General features: G+C 45.7%; 1 protein-coding gene and 4 non-coding genes across 6 annotated transcripts; all 5 read left to right on the forward strand.

Annotated features, from left to right (window-relative positions):
• Positions 1-3: 3 nt before the first annotated feature.
• On the forward strand, positions 4-18,704 carry ncapd2 (non-SMC condensin I complex, subunit D2). Of its 2 annotated transcripts, none has more exons than XM_036968998.2 (32): positions 4-203; positions 565-684; positions 784-859; positions 972-1,030; positions 1,157-1,332; positions 1,906-2,051; positions 2,186-2,313; positions 2,468-2,591; positions 2,782-2,929; positions 3,244-3,441; positions 4,135-4,269; positions 4,351-4,438; positions 5,043-5,229; positions 5,426-5,544; positions 6,165-6,380; positions 6,522-6,696; positions 7,140-7,224; positions 7,700-7,836; positions 9,489-9,621; positions 10,785-10,860; positions 10,948-11,169; positions 11,343-11,512; positions 12,191-12,302; positions 12,384-12,507; positions 12,627-12,782; positions 14,789-14,966; positions 16,544-16,638; positions 16,958-17,038; positions 17,397-17,580; positions 17,750-17,918; positions 18,045-18,167; positions 18,427-18,704. In XM_036968998.2, exons 2-32 carry the CDS (start codon positions 567-569, stop codon positions 18,507-18,509), a joined length of 4,221 nt encoding a protein of 1,406 aa, XP_036824893.1. In that variant the 5' UTR covers positions 4-203; positions 565-566; the 3' UTR covers positions 18,510-18,704. The 2 variants fall into 2 exon arrangements, with proteins under 2 accessions (XP_036824893.1, XP_090081490.1); XM_090225364.1 differs by having other exon boundaries at positions 74-203; positions 2,782-2,988.
• Positions 1,412-1,710, forward strand: LOC118964380 (small nucleolar RNA U85). Its single transcript, XR_005051430.1, has one exon. It is a non-coding gene; the product is annotated as a small nucleolar RNA U85 (small nucleolar RNA).
• LOC118964379 (small nucleolar RNA U85) lies at positions 3,562-3,866 on the forward strand. Its single transcript, XR_005051429.1, has one exon. It is a non-coding gene; the product is annotated as a small nucleolar RNA U85 (small nucleolar RNA).
• LOC118964381 (small nucleolar RNA U85) lies at positions 4,484-4,777 on the forward strand. The gene has a single exon (XR_005051431.1). It is a non-coding gene; the product is annotated as a small nucleolar RNA U85 (small nucleolar RNA).
• LOC118964382 (small nucleolar RNA U85) lies at positions 7,902-8,206 on the forward strand. The gene has a single exon (XR_005051432.1). It is a non-coding gene; the product is annotated as a small nucleolar RNA U85 (small nucleolar RNA).
• Positions 18,705-18,967: the final 263 nt, after the last annotated feature.

Genomic DNA, 18,967 nt, shown 5'->3' on the forward strand with positions numbered 1-18,967 from the left:
CGCAGACAGATGGCGTAGTTTGTTCACGGAAGAGGGTCAGTGGGAGGAGGGGAGCGATGCCGATGACGTAGTCCTTTGGCGCGCTGCTGTTAAATTCAAAACCCTTCGCCACAAACCGTTTAGAGTAGAACCGTGCTGTTTCAATCTGTTCAACAGTTTCTAAAGATCCGAAATTGTGGCTAAGAGCGCTAAAAAAAATATTGGTAAGTTTGTTATACTTGGTTAACGTTACTTATGTCTGGACTTTTTCTTAGTTGTGAAATATAGCTAGTCAGTTAGTTGACTAAAAACAACGTTAAATACTGTAGCTATCTTAAAATAAATTAACGTAGCTAGCTAAAGTTATATTGTGGCTAACTAAGGTAGCTAACTAACGTTAACTAGTTCGCGAATAAATCGAAACAAACACGTAACTAATAGCTAGCTTTCTTTTGACCAAGTTAACTTCGTTAATAAATTAGTGTGATTGGGTCGTTTCTAGCTACATGGAATGAATTTACCTTACTATAATTAACGATACCTAGAATGTCAACCACACGGCTAACAAGTTTTTTTCGTGTATAGTGATGTCGTGGGACTTCTTTGTGCCTGTGTGCGTGGGTGACCTGGTGAAGACTGGGGGCATTAACCAGTACGTGGTTCAGGATGTCGTCTCCCCTAAACAACTGCCCTCCCATCTCAACAGTAAATATCCCATAGTTTGTTACAGACTTACAATTGTTAGACTATTGTCATCCTGAAATCTGACCAAGCAACTCCTTTACTATTCTATATATTTTCCAGGTTTCAAGGCTGCACTGAGAAGCCAGGGTCCATTGTGTATCCTGGAACACTTTGACACGGGTTACACTGTGCTGCAGTGAGTAGCTACATTTACCCAAATTATTGTATTTTTTATTTCTTAAACCTACCACAACTATGATGTGATTTCTCGAATGTTGACTCATGTTGCATTCTATTGTATGTCACAGGCATTGCCATAAAGTGGACATGAGTGTGAAAGAGGACACCCTGGAGTTACTCATACAAGGTCAGTGTTTGTGATGGTGTGTGTTGAAATGTCTTTCAACTTATACACATGATGGCATACTTGTGCCTGCTAGTGCTCACTATTCAGTCGAAGTCCTCATCCGTATTTCATTGCGTTCTCTATTAGTGGTGAGTGGCCTGTCCGTCTCCCTGCCCTCCCTCCTCCTCAACGCCTCACTCTCCGCCCCGGACCGCAAGGAGCAGCTCAATGCTGTCAAAATGAGTGTATTCCTCCTCTGCAAGCTCACAGAAATCCTGGAGAGTGACTCTTACAGGCAGAGTATCGTCACTGCACCCAGTAAGGTAGGTCCTTCTGCACCCAGTCATATTTGAATATGTAGTCTCATAGCATGCTCTATAGTCAATTAATACATCCACTAATGCCCAGTGATGAGATCATGGCAAGTATGAGCCTATCAGGCTGAGAGTGTGCTCCTTCCTCCTGATTGGTGGGTAATCTTGGCAGAGTGGTGAAGATTGGCTGCTCTGCTGTAAGGGCCCACCTATAGTAAACTAGCAGTCCTCCTCATCCTCTGCCCATCCCAGAGACATGGGAGAAGGCAGGACGGAGGCTGCTGAAATGTTTTGTGTGAGAATATGTTTCAGTTGGCATGGAGACACAACTCTTCGTTGATGGCCTTTGCTATGGCTATGACATTTTTCTTTGGTAATCTGAGGGCATTCAAAAACCACACCCAGATCTTTGTGACTGCTATGCATAGTGGCCTCAAACAAGGAGTCACTCTAACTGCAAAAGGATATTGTAACTGCATAAGGATAGTACAGTATACCCTTTCAGTCAATCTAGAATCTCAACCCTCCCGAGTCCTGTACTGTGTTGACAGTTTGAAGTGAACTTTCTGTCGACTCCCTCAGGGCAGTAAGAAGGGGAAGGCTGCAGGAGAAGGTCTACTACAGTGGGACTCTGAGAGGGAGACGGTGCTGCAGGCTCTAACACAGCTCCTTCAGCTGGACATCCGCTCCCTTTGGAGCCTCTCTTTGGTCGAGGAGGAGTTCATCAGGTGAGAGGGCCAGACTGTGGATGAGTGTGTGGGGCTGGAGGAAACATGGGTTTGTGGAGTTTCACTCTAGGTAGAGAACATAGTGAGCGACGAGCAGCAGTCTACAGGACTTACAGTATACTTTATGTCCTCAGCTGTGTGACATGCTGCTGCTATAAGCTCCTGGAGAACCCAACCATCAGCCACGTGAAGAACAAGCCCACCAGAGACGCCATCATTCACCTGCTGGGGGTGCAGGTCAAGAAATACAACCACCTTCTGGGTCAGTAACTCAACACCCCCAAACCACTGTTATTAGACAGCTCCATAGAACCTATACTGATGCATGCAAATGTTACTGCTCCACTGCCTTTGTATTAGTGGTGTGGTGTTCAAGTGAAGCGTTGTACTGATGTCCTCTCTTTCTCCATCCACAGGTGCCAGTGTGAAGGTGATCCAGCTGCTGCAGCACTTTGAGCAGCTGTCGTCAGTGTGTGCCCAGGCGGTGTCTGTGTGGAGCACTGAGTATGGAGTCAAGGCTATTGTAGGAGAGGTCATGAGGTCAGTTGAAGAGATTACTTTCTGTATTGGTGTATAATTTACCGCTAGAATGTCTAAGGTCCTTGTGTCATGTCCTTTTTATCCCTGTTCATAAAGTGTTGCGAGAGAAACATATTAGCGACTTGAGTTGGAATGTGTATGACGTCTCTGTTCTGATGCCCTGTTTTCTATACTGAACCTCCTCTCTCAGGGAGATCGGTCAGAAGTCTAGTGAGGAGCTGGCCAGAGAGGGGTCAGGGGTCAAGGCCTTCTCCAGCTTCCTGTCTGAACTGGGCACCCTGGTCCCAGACACCATGATCCCCAACATCAGTGTGTTACTCACACACCTGGAGGGCGAGGTAACTCATACACCATGATCCATAACATCAGTGTGTTACTCACACACCTGGAGGGCGAGGTAACTCATACACCATGATCCATAACATCAGTGTGTTACTCACACACCTGGAGGGTGAGGTAACTCATACACCATGATCCATAACATCAGTGTGTTACTCACACACCTGGAGGGTGAGGTAACTCGTACACCATGATCCCCAACATAAGGTTTTTTAGTACTACTTTTTCCCTTGAAATTGTGCTTCCTTTGATCAATCATTATGTCCTTAATAACTTGTCATTACTGAATGTTCAAACCTCTCTGTGCCTGCAGAGCCCTAGTTTGCGTGTGGCAGTGTGTGAAGTGTTGGGAGAGGTTCTGGTCAGGGTCCTGAGTGGAGATGGACTAGATGAGTCTGGCAGAGCTGACAGGGACCGCTTCATGGACACACTGCAGGAGCACCTCCACGACACACACTCCTACGTCAGGGCCCGAGTGCTGCAGGTCTACACGCGCATCGTCAACAGCAAGGTGCGAGTGTGTGTGCTTACATCTCTAAAAGTTTATCCCAAACAACTATGTTGATGTATGAAGCAAATTCCGAATGCTACTTGCACTGTTATGAAACTGCAGTATTATGTATTCACCAATGCCCAGTGATGAGATCATGGCAAGTATGAGCCAATCAGGCTGAGAGATTGTTCTCCTTCCTGTTGATTGGTGGGTAATCTTGGCAGTGTGGTGAAGATTGGCTGCTCTGCTGTAAGGGCCCACCTACAGTAAACTAGCAGTCCTCCTCATCCTCTGCCCATCCCAGAGACAAGGGAGAAGGCAGGATGGAGGCTGCTGTAAGTCTTTGTGAGTGTGAGAATATGTTTCAATTGGCAAGGAGACACAACTCTTGGTTTATGGCCTTTGCTATGGCTATGAACATTTTCTTTGGTAATCTGAGGGCATTCAGAAATCTTAGTGACAGCTATGCAGTGGCCTCAACATTCAGTAAAGTCACCAACACTTCTGTGCTGGTTTGAAGTGAATTGTCCCTCAACATCATCCCTGTTTGATTGTCATTCTCAAGCCCCACAGAAATTATTTGAATTATTTTATTTACAGCAAAAACCTGACTATTTTGTTTTTGAAGGAAAGGCGACAAGGATAGCATCACTTCCGCTGGGATTACTGAATGTTCCTCTAATGTCCTGTGTGATTTCCCCCCACCACCAGGCTCTGCCCCTGAACAGGTACAGTGAAGTGATGGGGTTGGCAGTGGGAAGGCTGATGGACAAATCCATCAATGTGGTCAAGAGTGCCATCCAGCTACTGGCTGCCTTCATCGCGCACAACCCCTACAGCTGCAAGGTGCACGCACACACTCGAACAACCACTACTGTGAAGTACACACACAACAGTGTCTTACAATTGTTTTTTTTTCATCTGTAGTTGAGCAGTGCTGACCTGAAGAAACCCCTGGAGAAGGAGATGGATAAACTCCGAGAGCTTAGAGAGAGACTGCAGGAAAACGCACCTGGTAAATTATACACACCCCACCTTTTATATTTATCTTTTCTATAATGCCCAATGATGAGACCAAGGCGAATGTGAGCCAACTGAAAGAGGGTTGGGATCTCTCGTCTCGATTTGGCCGGTAATCTTGGCAGTGTAGCGGAGATTGGCTGCTCTGCTGTAAGGGCCGGCCTACAGTGACTTGGCCCCACCCACATGTTTCTCCCGTTAAAGAAACACGGTAGAGAATAGTGGGAGGGTGCTGACAGTGTGACTGACGTGTGTTTGTCTGTATGTGTGAGGCATGGAGAACTTCTCAATATTCAGTTGGCCTTGAGCGCTCTTCTTTGTTAATCTGAGGGCTTTGTAACAATAGAATTCATTCATTCTGAGCTTCTTCTGCCTCTTTTGTCCAAACTATATCATTAAAGGGAAACTCCACTCAAGCTCTATTTTATTTTTTCATTAATCCCCTGATACAGTCCCAAAAAATGTTTTTCATGTCAGCAGTCAAGTTTTCAAGATATTGGACTTTTGAGAAGCAGTGTCACCAGCCACATCATCATGATGCAAAATGATTTTAGTGTTGATTTCCCATTTAACCATATTCCTTTGGTCTCTCTGTCCAGTGGCAGTGATCAAGGCCTCCGAGCTGTGGGCCGCTATGGAGCCTGAGCTGCTCCTCACCGTCAGAGCGGAGCTGGAGCCCACCAGTGAGGGGGAACAGCAGGAGAGGGAGGAGGACGAGGTTGGAGAGGAGGACGACAGGGCCACCGCCGTACAGATCGCCCAGTTCCTCCGCGTCAACAAATACCGGTAAGTGGGGGGCTCGTTCTATTCATTCTATTTAATCCTATCCAATAGGCAAAATCAAATAACTTTTAAACACTGCCCACGTGACTAGATTTGTAACAAGTCAAGATCAACTGTTTATAGAAATGAGATACCAATTGGCATTCCAAGCTGAACTCTACAGTCATCACATAATAACTGATTGTTGTTTGTGTATCAGGAATGCAGTGCGTCTGTGTGTGCTAGCACACAGCCTGTTCCCAGAGTCTGAGATGTTCTCGTCTCTGACCACTCTCACCCCCGAGACTCTCTTGGACACACTGGCCCTGCTCTTCAAAGGTACTGAACTCTGTCTGTCAATCACATCACCAAGAACGTGTATTGGTTAAGTGTAGGAGATAGAAAGGGAGGGGGAAAAGTTAGCATTCTGAAAATGTTGGGTCATTTAGTGCATGCTCTTATCTAGAACCGACTTACAGTAAGTGCACTTTGAAAGAACCGCATAATACAAGTCTAGTAAGTAAACTCTATTCAGAACTAACCAGCACTCTGCTGAAAGAGTCGTAATCACTCAATCAAAACACTTTCATATCGATTAAACAAATGATTCAGTACCAAGCCTTTAAAAACAAGTGGTGAAATCAGTGCTAGAATAAGAGTATGCTATAACCAATCAAAATGTAATTAAGGTCAATCTAGTGCTGTGGGCTTTCAGCAGTGTAGGAGGTGTAGTTTTGGATGACAGCAATACTGATGGGGTGGGTGAAAATGTTTTCTACTGGTGAATCACCCAAACCTAGCTCTAACACCTGAGAACTAACACTGGTCTTCATTTTAGACCACTATTTAGTTAAATCATGTGGCCTGGAACAAATGTGTGCTCACACTGACTGGATTTAAGATGTTCGCCTCTGCTCTCATTAGAACATTTTTCTAATCTGACCTCTGTTCCTCCCCAGGTCCTGACCAGGACACCTCTGAGATCAGAGAGGACCTGCCTTCCACCCCCCAGAAGGAGAGAGCAGGGGATGGGGGGAAGGAAGGGGTGGAGGAGAGCGAGCTGAAGAAACAGGAGATGCTGTTGCAGTATCTGAAAGACACTGAGAGCTTTGCCCTGCAGGTGGAGAGAGCCATCGCTGTCATCAACACCATGCTCTACTGGAAGACTACCTCAGGTACAAACACACCTCATCTTACCTACACCTGCATTACCATACCTTTATCACCTGCACAGTCAACATCTCACCCCAATGACTCCATGCATGTGTTCTGAGACAATGTAATGTGTGGGGTATTGAGGAATGAATGTGTCTCAGTGGTCCAGGAGGCGGTGCAGTTCTGTGTGACAGTATGCGAGTTCAGTGTGGCGAACTCTCTGACTGGCGTGAGGAAGATGCTGCCTCTGGTCTGGTCTACTGACGCTGCCATTAAAGATGCTGTGGTGCAGGCCTACAGACGCCTCTACCTTAACCCCCAGGGAGACAACACCAGGTACGCTGTCACACCTTCAAACTTTCTATCAACCCCTCAGGTCCCTCGATCCCACTACCAATTTGCACCGCCTCCTGGACCAGCGGTTTCAATTCTCGGGCTGCATTTATAGACATGCAATCCCATTCTGATCTTATTTTCACTAATTGGTCTTTTGACCGATCAGCTCTGAAATGATGTGAAAAAATTTGTGATTGGTCAAAAGACCAATTAGTGCCAAAACATTTTTTAACAGAATTGGGCTGCCTGTGTGAAAACATCCTGTACTACATTTTATGCTGTGCATTTGTTAATCTTGCTCCCACTAGCACATTGGTGCAGACTCAAGGTAGAAGTAGAGGTGGGAAATTGCACAATTGACCGTAGAACAATGTCTTGGAGTGACTTCATCAACCTCCAATGGGCTCTGCTCTGGTGCCTGACTCTCTCTCTCTCCCTCTCAGGGCTAAAGCTCAGACTCTAGTGGACAGTCTGTCTGAACTGATGGTGGATGCCTCTCTGGGGACAATCCAGTGTCTGGAGGAGATAGTGAGCTTCTCTTATTAGTCTTTTATTATCCATCCTGTCATCAATATTACCCAGTGATTGTTAGCCCTTACTCTTTACTGATTACTCTATCCATCCTGTCATCAATATTACCCAGTGATTGTTAGCCCTTACTCTTTACTGATTACTCTATCCATCCTGTCATCAATATTACCCAGTGATTGTTAGCCCTTACTCTTTACTGATTACTCTATCCATCCTGTCATCAATATTACCCAGTGATTGTTAGCCCTTACTCTTTACTAATTACTCTATCCATCCTGTCATCAATATTACCCAGTGATTGTTAGCCCTTACTCTTTACTGATTACTCTATCCATCCTGTCATCAATATTACCCAGTGATTGTTAGCCCTTACTCTTTACTGATTACTCTCTAGCCATCCTGTCTTTCAGTAATTAACCCCGTTCTCTCTCAACTAATCTGTTCCAACACCACCTCTCTCATGTCGTTCCAGGTCCAGGAGTTTTTTGGTGGTGGCAGCAGCCTGCAGTCCACGGTGGTGCAGGTTCTGTGGGAGAGGTTCACTGGCAAACGAGAGACCTCCAGCCTGCACAGGCGAGCAGCAGTGCTGCTTCTGGGAATGGCTGCACGGTAAGGCCCACACACAAACACAAGTTCTAACTCCACACCTGTCTTTAAGTCCCCTTTGACTTCTTGCCCAATGATGAGACCAAGGCGAATGCGAGCCAACTGAACGAGAGAGTTGGGTTCTCCTTAGTCTTGATTGGCCGGTAATCTTGGCAGTGTAGCGAAGATTGGCTGCTCTGCTGTAAGGGCCGGCCTACAGTGACATGGCCCCACCCACATGTTTCTCCCGTTAAAGAGACACGGTAGAGAATAGTGGGAGGGTGCTGACAGTGTGACTGACGTGTGTTTGCCTGTATGTGTGAGGCAGGGAGAACCCCACCTCTCCTCAATATTCAGTTGTCCATGAGCGCTCTTCTTTGGTAATCTGAGGGCTTCTACACCTGTCTTTCGGAGGGGTTGAGTTAAAAGTGGAAGTAACATTTATGTTGGCCTTGTGGCCATTTGACTAATATCTTAATCTCTTGATCTTTGTTTAATATGATTCTGATCCAAGTCCAGTTTTGCTGTTAACCTCCCATTGACAATGTTCCCTTATTGACGTATGGTAAACTGTTCCTAGGTCTGTACCTATTGGCAACTCCTACCTGTGGTGCTTGGCTTTGTCTCAACAGTCTGGCGTTGGTTAATTTGTCCACTGAACCTCATTAAGGCGCCTGCATGCTTCCCATCTGTAACACTTCAGAAGACGTGCATATATTATTACATCTTGTGACATGTTTATTTTAGACTTAGGTTTTTTCAGTTCGGGGGCACCAAGTCTACACCCCTTTGTCGGTGATTGGTCAACAGTAGGGATTCTTCAATAGTCTGTCATTCAGCGAGAGACGACTCGTTTTCGTGCATGTTTTTTCATTGAGAAATACTGCCAAACATCTTAGTTGCAAAAACAAAAAAAGGATATCCTGAGCATAAACGTGAACTCTGTCATTAATTTCTATCTTAGATTATTTCAGACTATTTTGAGGAAGTGTCCTGGCTACGCTGTCTCAAAATGGACAAACAGTACTATTGACTCTTTTTTTTTCGTCGTTAAAGGTAATGTCTTTTAAGAGTATGCTAGCATACTCATTTGGTTAGCCAAACTGAAGCATGCTGGCACCTTTAGTCTGTCAGTAGGAGCACAGCAGAGTACACAGACTTCTCTCCATTGAGTCTAAGTCACGACCACACACATCTGGGCTCACCGCCAGGGTTTTCAATGAAGAACAAGCGTTTTAAACACACATTCTGTCTCCTTCAAAGACAGCCACTGCCGGTGGAGGGGTGAGGGGGACTATCTGCAGTCCACCCACACTGTAATGGACAATACCGTGCCTCCTCTCTTTCCGTAACCTGTTTTAATCCTCCCCTCACTTCCTCTAACCCTCCCTCCTACACACAATCCCCCGTAGACTGTGTGTGTTCTGCGCAGGGCCTGAGCACCGATGAGATGATTGATTAATCTGGAGCCTGGGCATAATTTAAATGACGTAGCCTACTACTCTGTTGTGTGTAGACATGGCAGTATGTACATTTACTGATAAGAACATTTGTGCACCCCACACTAAAGTTGCTGTGTGTAATAGCGTGTTTGTATGTGTGTTATTGTATCAGATTAGATGTGGCATTTTAGATTATTCAGTGTGACTAATGTAATTGTGTGTTTCTCTGTGTAGAGCGGAGAGGGAGGTGGTCCTCAGTAACCTGGACACTCTGTGCTCTGTGGCTCTGGGAGAAAAGTTGACTGAAGACTTCCTACTGGCCAGAGACTCAGTTATCACCATCTGTAACATCACTGACCATGTCAGGGTAAGAACCCACACGTAGATTCCCGGCCTAGACTTTCTAGAGGTCTAGGGCTGTCCCAGACAAAAAAAAAAACTATCTTGGTTGACCAAAAGTCATAACTATACTGAACAAAAATATAAACATGTAAAGTGTTGGTCCCATTTTTCATGAGCTGAAATAAAAGATCCCGACACATCTAGCTTCTTTACCTGTGGGATCGTCTGAGGGGGAGGCTGGATGCTGAGCAGTATTTCTGTTTTTAATTGTGGGGGAAAATGTATTCTGATTGGCTGGGCCTGGCTCCGTAGTGTGTGGACCCAGGCCCACCCATCATGACTGCACCTCTGCCCAGTCCTATTAGATTTCAATATTTTCTGCCTGTTTGGAACTGTGTAAACAACTCTGGTATTACTTAAAATTTAGTCTGTTCTAACAAAAATCTACATCCTTTATTACAGCAAAGATTAAAAACAGCCACATTTAAAGTTGCTTTATCTGCCATTCTGTGGTTGTTAGAGGCTTGGTGCTCACGGAATCAGTAGGCTATTAAACACTCAAACGGGCAACAAACAGGATCTGTTTTATTTCTGTAGAAATTGATGATTTATAAAGCCAGGGACGTTTTAACAGTTATGCTATGGATTATATATCTACGTTAGTTTCCTCTCAAGTTTCTTAGACAATTAAGGCTAGGGCTATTTTCTCTTCTCCTTACTCTGCTTCTGCCGCATTGTTCGCAACAACAATATGCTGGTTAATTTAGCTATTATGCACATAGCAACATAAAGGGAAAGGCGCCAATTCAGTGGCGCACTGAAGATTACATTTCAGAACCGCGGACAGCGCCTTCTCCCGCTATCCATCGTGTGAGAAACTGCATTTGTTCTAAAATAATATATTTATTACTGTTGCACCATTTTCTTAGAACATATAATCACTTACAAGTTCAGTAGCTCATGTCTTAGAGTGATGAACTGTGCCATCCCGTGGCCTCTGCAATGGATTAGTCCACTGAGACAGGTGGGAATCAGACAGGAACTTTTTTTTTTTTTAACTGCTTGACTAAAATCTCAGTCAACCAACAGCCTGAACTAAACAATCTACCAGGTGACGAAATGGGGTCAGCCCTATAGAGTTTGAATTGTGTAAAGTGATTGAGTTGAATTGTCCCCCCCCCCCCCCAGCAATGCAAAGGAGCTCCATTCAGACTGCCTCAGGACAACCAGCTCTTTACCTGCCTCACACAAGCCATCGCTGAAGGTGTGTACACACTGTCTCTTGAGTGGAAGAATGTAGTGTCTCTGCCCCTGACTCTCTTAACTGACTGTCTGTCTGGTCCCGCCCCAGGTGTGGTGATGGCGGACCCTCATTGGCAGAGCTTCATGGAGCAGGCTGTCCGTCTGCTGTACTTCCTGTCCGAGTCCCCAGACCAGCTCTGCTCCCGCCTCCTCCAGCGCTGCTCTCGTCTGCTATTGGACCAGATTGCGGAGGGCGGGGAGATGTTAGCAAACAAGGATGTCAGCCAGTTGCCGGGTGCATCTCAGGACCCTGAGGAGCAGGGAGAACAAGGTGAGAGACAAAGTGGATATTTATTTTAAAAGTTGGTGCACTCTGGTAAAACACCTTCTCAAAGTAGTAGTATGAATAGATGACTTGCTCTTTCACTGTGCCTAGTGTGTATTATGATGACCAGTACTTTGTATTGGTACTTCGTGATCAGTACGGTGTTCCTGTCCCTCTAGTCCCTGCGGTGAGCTGCGTGTCCCTGGCCCAGCTGCTGTCTCTGTGTGGCTGCGTGGCGTTCTGGCAGGTGTCCCACCTGGAGCGCAGCGTCAGCACTGAGCTGCGGAGGAGGAGAGGAGAGACAGAAGAGAGGGAGGAGAAGGCGAAGGTACCCTCTCGTAAGGCCAAGGTCAGTCTGGACATGGAGGAATTTATTTATTTTATTTTACCTTTTATTTAACTAGGCAAGTCAGTTAAGAACAAATTCTTATTTTCAATGACTGCCTAGGAACAGTGGGTTAACTGCCTGTTCAGGTGCAGAACGACCATGTCAGCTCGGGGATATGAACTTGCAACCTTTCGGTTACTAGTCCAACGCTCTAACCACTAGGCTACCCTGCCGCCCTGAGAACACAATGTTTATGATGTCCAGTATTTTTAGGCAATCCAAACCAATGATGCAATAATTCACATAATGGTCATAATTAGGATACTGCAAACCTAGTGGTAATGAGACTGCTGGGATATACACATGTTCTGTGTTTAAGGAGCTTTTACTATTTGTCAAATTGATTCTCATTGCATTTCATAAACCAAATGTTATCAGAAAAGGATGTTGATGAGTCTCCTGGTGAGCAGGATTGTCTTGCCAATCAGTGACTTTTCTCCCTGGGAAACGCTTGATGAGTTTAATTTTGGTCACGCAACACGGTGATTGACAGGTCTTGATGATTCTTCCCATCAGGGGGCTAAATTCAACAGCTAACTTCTTCCTAATTACTCCTTTAGATTAAATCACTAACTTTTCAGTAGACTAGACATGAACAGGGAGTTCTTAATCAACTGTCATGATCCATGTTTCCCACAGCAAGCGGCCAATGACAGTTCTGTGGAGGAAGAACTTGGGTTGATGGGTGCTTCTGCTGAGGACACCGAGGCAGAGCTGATCAGGAAGATCTGTGAGACTGAGCTGCTGGCTGGTAAGAAAGGCCTAACTTTTTCAAAACTCATTTTTCCTGGTGTGATTTAATTGCCTTGACAACCACATCTTCTCCGCCCAGAGGAGAACCTGTTGTGCTCGTTCCTGCCCCTGTTGGTGAGGGTGTGTAGTTCCCCAGGGAGATACTGCCACCCCCAGCTCACCACCGCTGCCTGCCTGGCCCTCTCACAGTACATGATGATCAGGTCAGACTACACCTCAGACTACATTGTTTTTCTATAATTTTCCTTTGTGTGGTGTGTGTGTGTCTGTCAACCTCTATCCCCTCTCCTGCTGTCAACCTCTGTCCCCTCTCCTCTGTCAGTCCGTCAGTGTGTGAGGAGCACATCCGTCTCCTGTTCACGGTGCTGGAGCGCTCCTCTCTGCCCGTCGTCAGGGCCAACGCCATCATCGGCCTGGGAGACCTCACCGTCCGCTTCCCCAACATCCTGGAGCCCTGGACCCAGAACCTCTATACCAGGTAATCCAAACACCTGGACCCAGATCCTCTATACCAGGTAATCCAAACACCTGGACCCAGATCCTCTGTACCAGGTAATCCAAACACCTGGACCCAGATCCTCTGTACCAGGTAATCCAAACACCTGGACCCAGATCCTCTGTACCAGGTAATCCAAACACCTGGACCCAGAACCTCTGTACCAGGTAATCCAAACACCTGGACCCAGAACCTCTGTACCAGGTAATCCAAACACCTGGACCCAGAACCTCTGTACCAGGTAATCCAAACACCTGGACCCAGAACCTCTGTACCAGGTAATCCAAACACCTGGACCCAGAACCTCTGTACCAGGTAATCCAAACACCTGGACCCAGATCCTCTGTACCAGGTAATCCAAACACCTGGACCCAGAACCTCTGTACCAGGTAATCCAAACACCTGGACCCAGAACCTCTGTACCAGGTAATCCAAACACCTGGACCCAGAACCTCTGTACCAGGTGTGTACCCCCCACAAGCCACTGTCATTCAGTGACTAAATATTAACCAAGCAGCTAATAGAACTTGTTTAGAATATGGAAGGAGCAAACAAGCTGATCTTTATTTAATTACCCAGCTGTTTGTACTATGGATTGTGTGGCTTTTTTAATTTAGGTAAACATGGCCATTAGATGAGGATGGCTGAGGGCTACAAGCTCGTTCCATATCTGGTTGTCTGCTAATGTTCCTTCAGACGCCCCAGTCCTGCTGCTGCAGTCTACTGAACCAGTTGATCGAAAACCTATTTCCATATGTTCAGAACAGGAAAAAACCAATAGGAAGCATTGTAAAATGCTGTCATGTCCTCCACTAGCATTCTTGACCTCTGCTATAGCGTGACAGTACATTGTACTGTGCTCTTCAGAACTCCAACCTCTCTTCTGGACTGTGGCAACCACGGGCTGCTCGCTCGTGCACTCAAATAAAATTTGAGCAGAAAGGCCTAGAACAGCTTGAAGGTTCTGATTGTGTCCAGAACTACTTGTTGGTGGTATAATTATACAATGAGTAGATCGGAGGGAGAAGGGGGATAATTTCAGGTAATGCCATATGTTATACTCCGTAGGAAGGATGGGGACTTAATTGAAGAAAGCTTAATGATGATTGCTGGTTGTTCCTCCCACATTGAGATGCACTGAAGCCATACCCCTTCCCCATTAAGTTTAATTACAATTCGTTATCTCTTTACATTTCACTAGTTCCATTTTTGTCTTTGTATAGTGCTAATTATGATGCTTGGTTATTCTTACGTTTGAGGTGTTTCAGATGAATAATGTTTTCCAGGCTTTTCACTATGAACACTAATCCCCAGGTTTTTCCTCATGGTAAGTGTTTTGTAGCGGTCAGTAATTGTCTCCCACACACCTCCATTGTGTTGGGTCTCCTCAAAGACAGACAGCCCTCCCTGGGAGAGGACTGATAAGGGTATTAAACATGATTTTTACTCTAATGGTAATGCACTGTTTTACAGGCATAGTTAATTATACTGAAGCTGTGGCTTATGACCATCTACTGTATAGCAGACTACACACCCGGCGAGTCTGGTTCCTCTGCAAAACGTCCTAATCCACGGCAGGAGGAGAAGTTGCATATTGTTTTTTTTCCCACCTGGCCTCAAATCCCTTCCCAGTGTATGTGGTTAATTAATTCCCCTGTTTAGAACAATGGAGGCCAGGGAGACCCTGCAGTCATTTTGTGTCAGAGCTTCCTCGGGGTAGAGGCCTTCTGTACCTCCCACACGTACATCTGAAATGACTGCATAGCAGAGGATTATGGTCAATGCCAGTCAGGGGTATTGGCATCGAAGCCTCCAGGTCCAATGTATAGCTGGTCGTATTTTCACCCAGGTAGTCGATTGCGTCATGTCATTGATTAGCCAGAGTCTCTTTTCCATGGTATCCCAGCTGATCCTGATTAGAGCAGAAACCTGCATGCCACTTAAATGTTGTTTCTTCATCATAACATGTCCCTATCTCCCCTGCCTAGGCTGAGTGACGAGAACCCGGCGGTGAGGCAGACTGCGGTGACTGTTCTGACCCAACTAGTGCTGAAGGATGTGCTCAAGGTCAAAGGTCAGGTCAGCGAGGTGGCTGTGCTGCTCATCGACCCCCAGACACACATCGCCAGCCTCGCACTCAACTTCTTCAACGAGCTCGCCTCCAAGGTACACACAGTATTATTTCCAGGCATTTCTATTTGATTGGGATATACAGTGCCTTCGGGAAATATTCAGACCCTTTTGACTTTTTCTACATTTTGTACAGGCTTGTACAGGCTTATTTGAAAATGTTCATTGTTTTATCCAATCTACACACCATACTCCATAATGACAAAAGCAAAAACAGTGTTTTTATTTGACACCTTATTTACATAAGTATTCAGACCCTTTGCTATGAGACTTGAAATTGAGCTCAGGTGCGTCCTGTTTCCATTGATCAGCCTTGATGTTTATACAACTTGATTGGAGTCCACCTGTGGTAAATTCAATTATTGGATATGATTTATAGAGGGGCACACCTGTCTACATAAGGTCCCACAGTTGACAGTGCATGTCAGAGCAGAGGTTGAAGGAATTGTCCATAGAGCTCTGAGACAGTTTTGATTGTGTTCGAGGCACAGATCTGGGGAAGGGTACCAAAAACTTTATGCAGCATTTAACGTCCCCAAGAACAGTGCCCTCCATTCTTAAATAGAAGAAGTTTGGAACCACTAAGACTCTTCCTAGAACTGGCCGCCCAGCAAAACTGAGAAAGTGGTGGTGAAGGACCTTGTTCAGGGAGGTGACCAAGAACCTGATGGTCACTCTGACAGAGCTCTAGAGTTCCTCTGTGGAGATAGGAGAATCTTCCAGAAGGACAACCACATCTGCAGCACTCCACCAATCAGGCCTTTATGGTAGAGTGGCCAGACGGAAGCCACTCCTCAGTAAAAGGCACATGACAGCCCACTTGGAGTTTGCCAAACGGCACCTAAAGGACTCTGCCCATGAGAAACAAGATTCTCTGTTCTGATGAAATCAAGATTGAACATTCTGGTCAGAATGCCAAGTGTTATGTCTGGAGGAAACCTGCCACCATCCCTACGGTGACGCATAGTGGCAGCAGTATTTTTTTCAATGGCAGGGACTGGGAAACTAGTAAGGATCGAGATGAACAGCGCAATGTAGAGAGATCCTTGATGAAAACCTGCTCAGGACAAGTCTCTAAATGTCCTTGAGTGGCCCAGCCAGAGCCCGGACTTGAACCCAATCGAACATCTCTGGAGAGACCTGAAAATAGCTGTGCAGCAACACTCCCCATCCACCCTGACAGAGCTTGAGAGGATATGCAGAGAAGAATGGGAGAAACTGCCCAAATACAGGTGTGCCAAGCTTGTAGCATCATACCCAAGAAGACTCGAGGCTGTAATCGCTGCCAAAGGTGCTTCAACAAAGTACAGAGTAAAGGGTCTGAATACTTATGTAAACGTCCTATTTCAGGTTTTTATTTTTAACAAATTAGCAAACATTTCTCAACCTGTTTTTGCTTTGCCGTTTTGGGGGTATTGTGTGTAATTAGGAGGGGGAAAACAATTTAATCAAATTTAGAATAAGGCTGGAACGTAACAAAATGCTGAAAAAGTCAACGGAATACTTTCCGAATGCACTGTAAATCGGAGTTGGTGTATTGGTGAACTTTTTACATAGACTGAGGGTCATGGATCCTCCAATGTTCTAAACCAGACAGTGGCCTCTCCTCCCAGGACAATGCCATCTACAACCTGCTCCCAGACATCATCAGCAGACTGTCAGACCCAGAGAGAGCCATGAACGAGGAAGACTTCCACACCATCATGAAGTGAGTGGTGTCCACACTGAGCTGTGTGCCTCTTCTGCTCTCACTGTGTATATTGTGTTGTGATCAGTATAGTGTGTCTTGCAGGGAGTTATTCAAATACCCGCAAGCTTTAATAATCTAAGGGCTACTTAATCTGTGTGTCTGTCGCCCACTGTGTTCTCTCCCAGGCTTTACACACTCTGGATGACTTGGCATGCTGGGGTCACATTGTGACTCTGGTTTGAAACCTGTTGTGCTGAATAACATGGAAATGGGATGCTAATATGTGAGTGGTGTTTTAATGCCTTATTTTAATGCTTCCCTCTGTCTCTGTTTTCAGGCAGCTGTTTTCCTACATCACTAAGGAGAGACAGACTGAGTCTCTGGTGGAGAAGCTGTGTCAGCGCTTCAGGACAGCAAAGTGAGCAGCCCGTCTTCCCCTCGCTCTTCCTTCCTATCTCCTAATTTCTGTTCTCCCACTCCATGTCATAACGGCTGGCATTAGTTCCTCTCAGTCTCAGGAGTATTCGAGGCCTGGGTCGTCTGTTCAGCGAACGCAGGGCCAACTCTTTCCCTCTTTCTGGCTCGTCATTCAAAGCACAGACCTCTATAGAAAGGGCATTTTAGATTAAGCCACAGACAGACAGTGAATCATCGAGACCATGGGCGGAGAATGATTTCTTCAAATGTCAGGTCAGGCTTCCTCTGTTCTTGAAATACTATTTGTTGTAAGTGAATAATCAAATTTCTTCACCCCCTCCCCCCCATTCTCTCTCCAGGACTGAGCGTCAGTGGTGTGACCTGGCCGTGTCTCTGTCTCTGCTGTCTATGTGTGAGCGAGGGCTGAAGAGGCTCCAGGAGTGTTGGGAGTGTTACAGTGACAAGCTGACTGAGACTGGAGTCTACCAGCCTCTCCTCTCCATCACTGCTAAGCTACGCCGAGGAGCCAAGCCACAGCTCAAGGTACAGTTCAAACCACCTAAGAAAGCCCTTAGCCCCCCCACCCCCACCCCCGAATTCAGATATACATAACAAACTTGGGACAAGTGAGAGACCAAAGACTATCCTGACTCTTTCTGACTATCCAGACTGATTTCTTGACTGTGCCTCTAAATGATTCTTCTGTCCCCAGGTCCAGGTGGAAGAGTTTGAGAAGCGTCTGACAGCGGTTCACACCCGGGGGCTGGAGAACGTAGAGAGCCCTGAGATGGAGACAAAACGGCCTGAGGGAGCTGGGTCCAGCCAGAACACCACTCACACGCCACTACCCAACAAGGGACGGGGTGGCAGGCCCAAAAAAGGTGAGCGTACACACGTGTAGTGCCTTTTCTGGTAGACAGTGAATTTTCCCTCCTGAATATATTTATTTTTGCCTATTATATAGACTTTAGCTAATGTTCCATGATTTTCTTTCTCTCCCCTCAAAGGTCAAGCCAGGCCCTCTGTATCCAGTTGCCATGACGATAGCTTTGTGACCCCTAAACCAACCCGGAAGTCCTCCAAGAAAGCTGTTATCACCTTCAGCAGTGACGAAGAGGAGGAGGAAGAAGGTATTTGTACTGTTAGAAAGTGCAATCTGTTTTAGTCTGGAGTTTTGGCAGTGCTTTTCAGTTAAAGTGATGGAAAGCATTTAAACTGATTCATGCTCTCAGTAGATTGTTGGTGCTGGCTTCCCAGGATGGTGTCATGAAGTACATTTGAGCCCAGTGAATGAAATTACATTTATTTTAATCTTTGCAATTTCATAGGAACAAATCTGGTTAGTTGTTGCTTGTCATATGTTACTGATGTTTGTTTTTACCCAATCAGATGCTGTCATGGCAGAGAGTGAGACACCAAAGGTGACCACACCCATCGCCCGCACCTCTCGACGTGCTCGTCTCCGACACTGATCCCTCTCTTCCTCTGCTTTTAGTTTGTATGTCACATGTTCTGTTTTTGTCATCTTTTTAAGTCATGTTTTTTAATTTTTAAAATAACTTTATCTTTTTAATGTAGCTCTAGTCAGTACTAAATACTTTGACTAAATACTCATATTTTTTTGTAGCTGAATCAAGACTTTTAATAAACCTTTGGTGTGAACCACACAACCGCTGTCATCCGTGTGTGTTTGCAAGTGGAGTCAGATTTATGCCCTCATTACAAGGAGTATTGAATGCCCTTCTCTTGCATTATGTGTGTTTGGTCAGTGAAATAGTGTGTGTTCAGGTTGGATTGTCCCAGCTTGGCTAGACACGGTTGCTACCATTCGTACTCCTTCACGGTCCTATTTCTGCCAGTTTGAAATATTCTGTAATCCCACCTGTTGGAAGTTATTAAACCTGTTAACCTAAATCCTCCTGAGACCCAG

This window comes from Oncorhynchus mykiss, chromosome 3 (genome assembly GCF_057628025.1).
Source record: "Oncorhynchus mykiss isolate SJ-2025 chromosome 3, ASM5762802v1, whole genome shotgun sequence".
NCBI classification, from domain to species: Eukaryota; Metazoa; Chordata; class Actinopteri; order Salmoniformes; family Salmonidae; genus Oncorhynchus; species Oncorhynchus mykiss.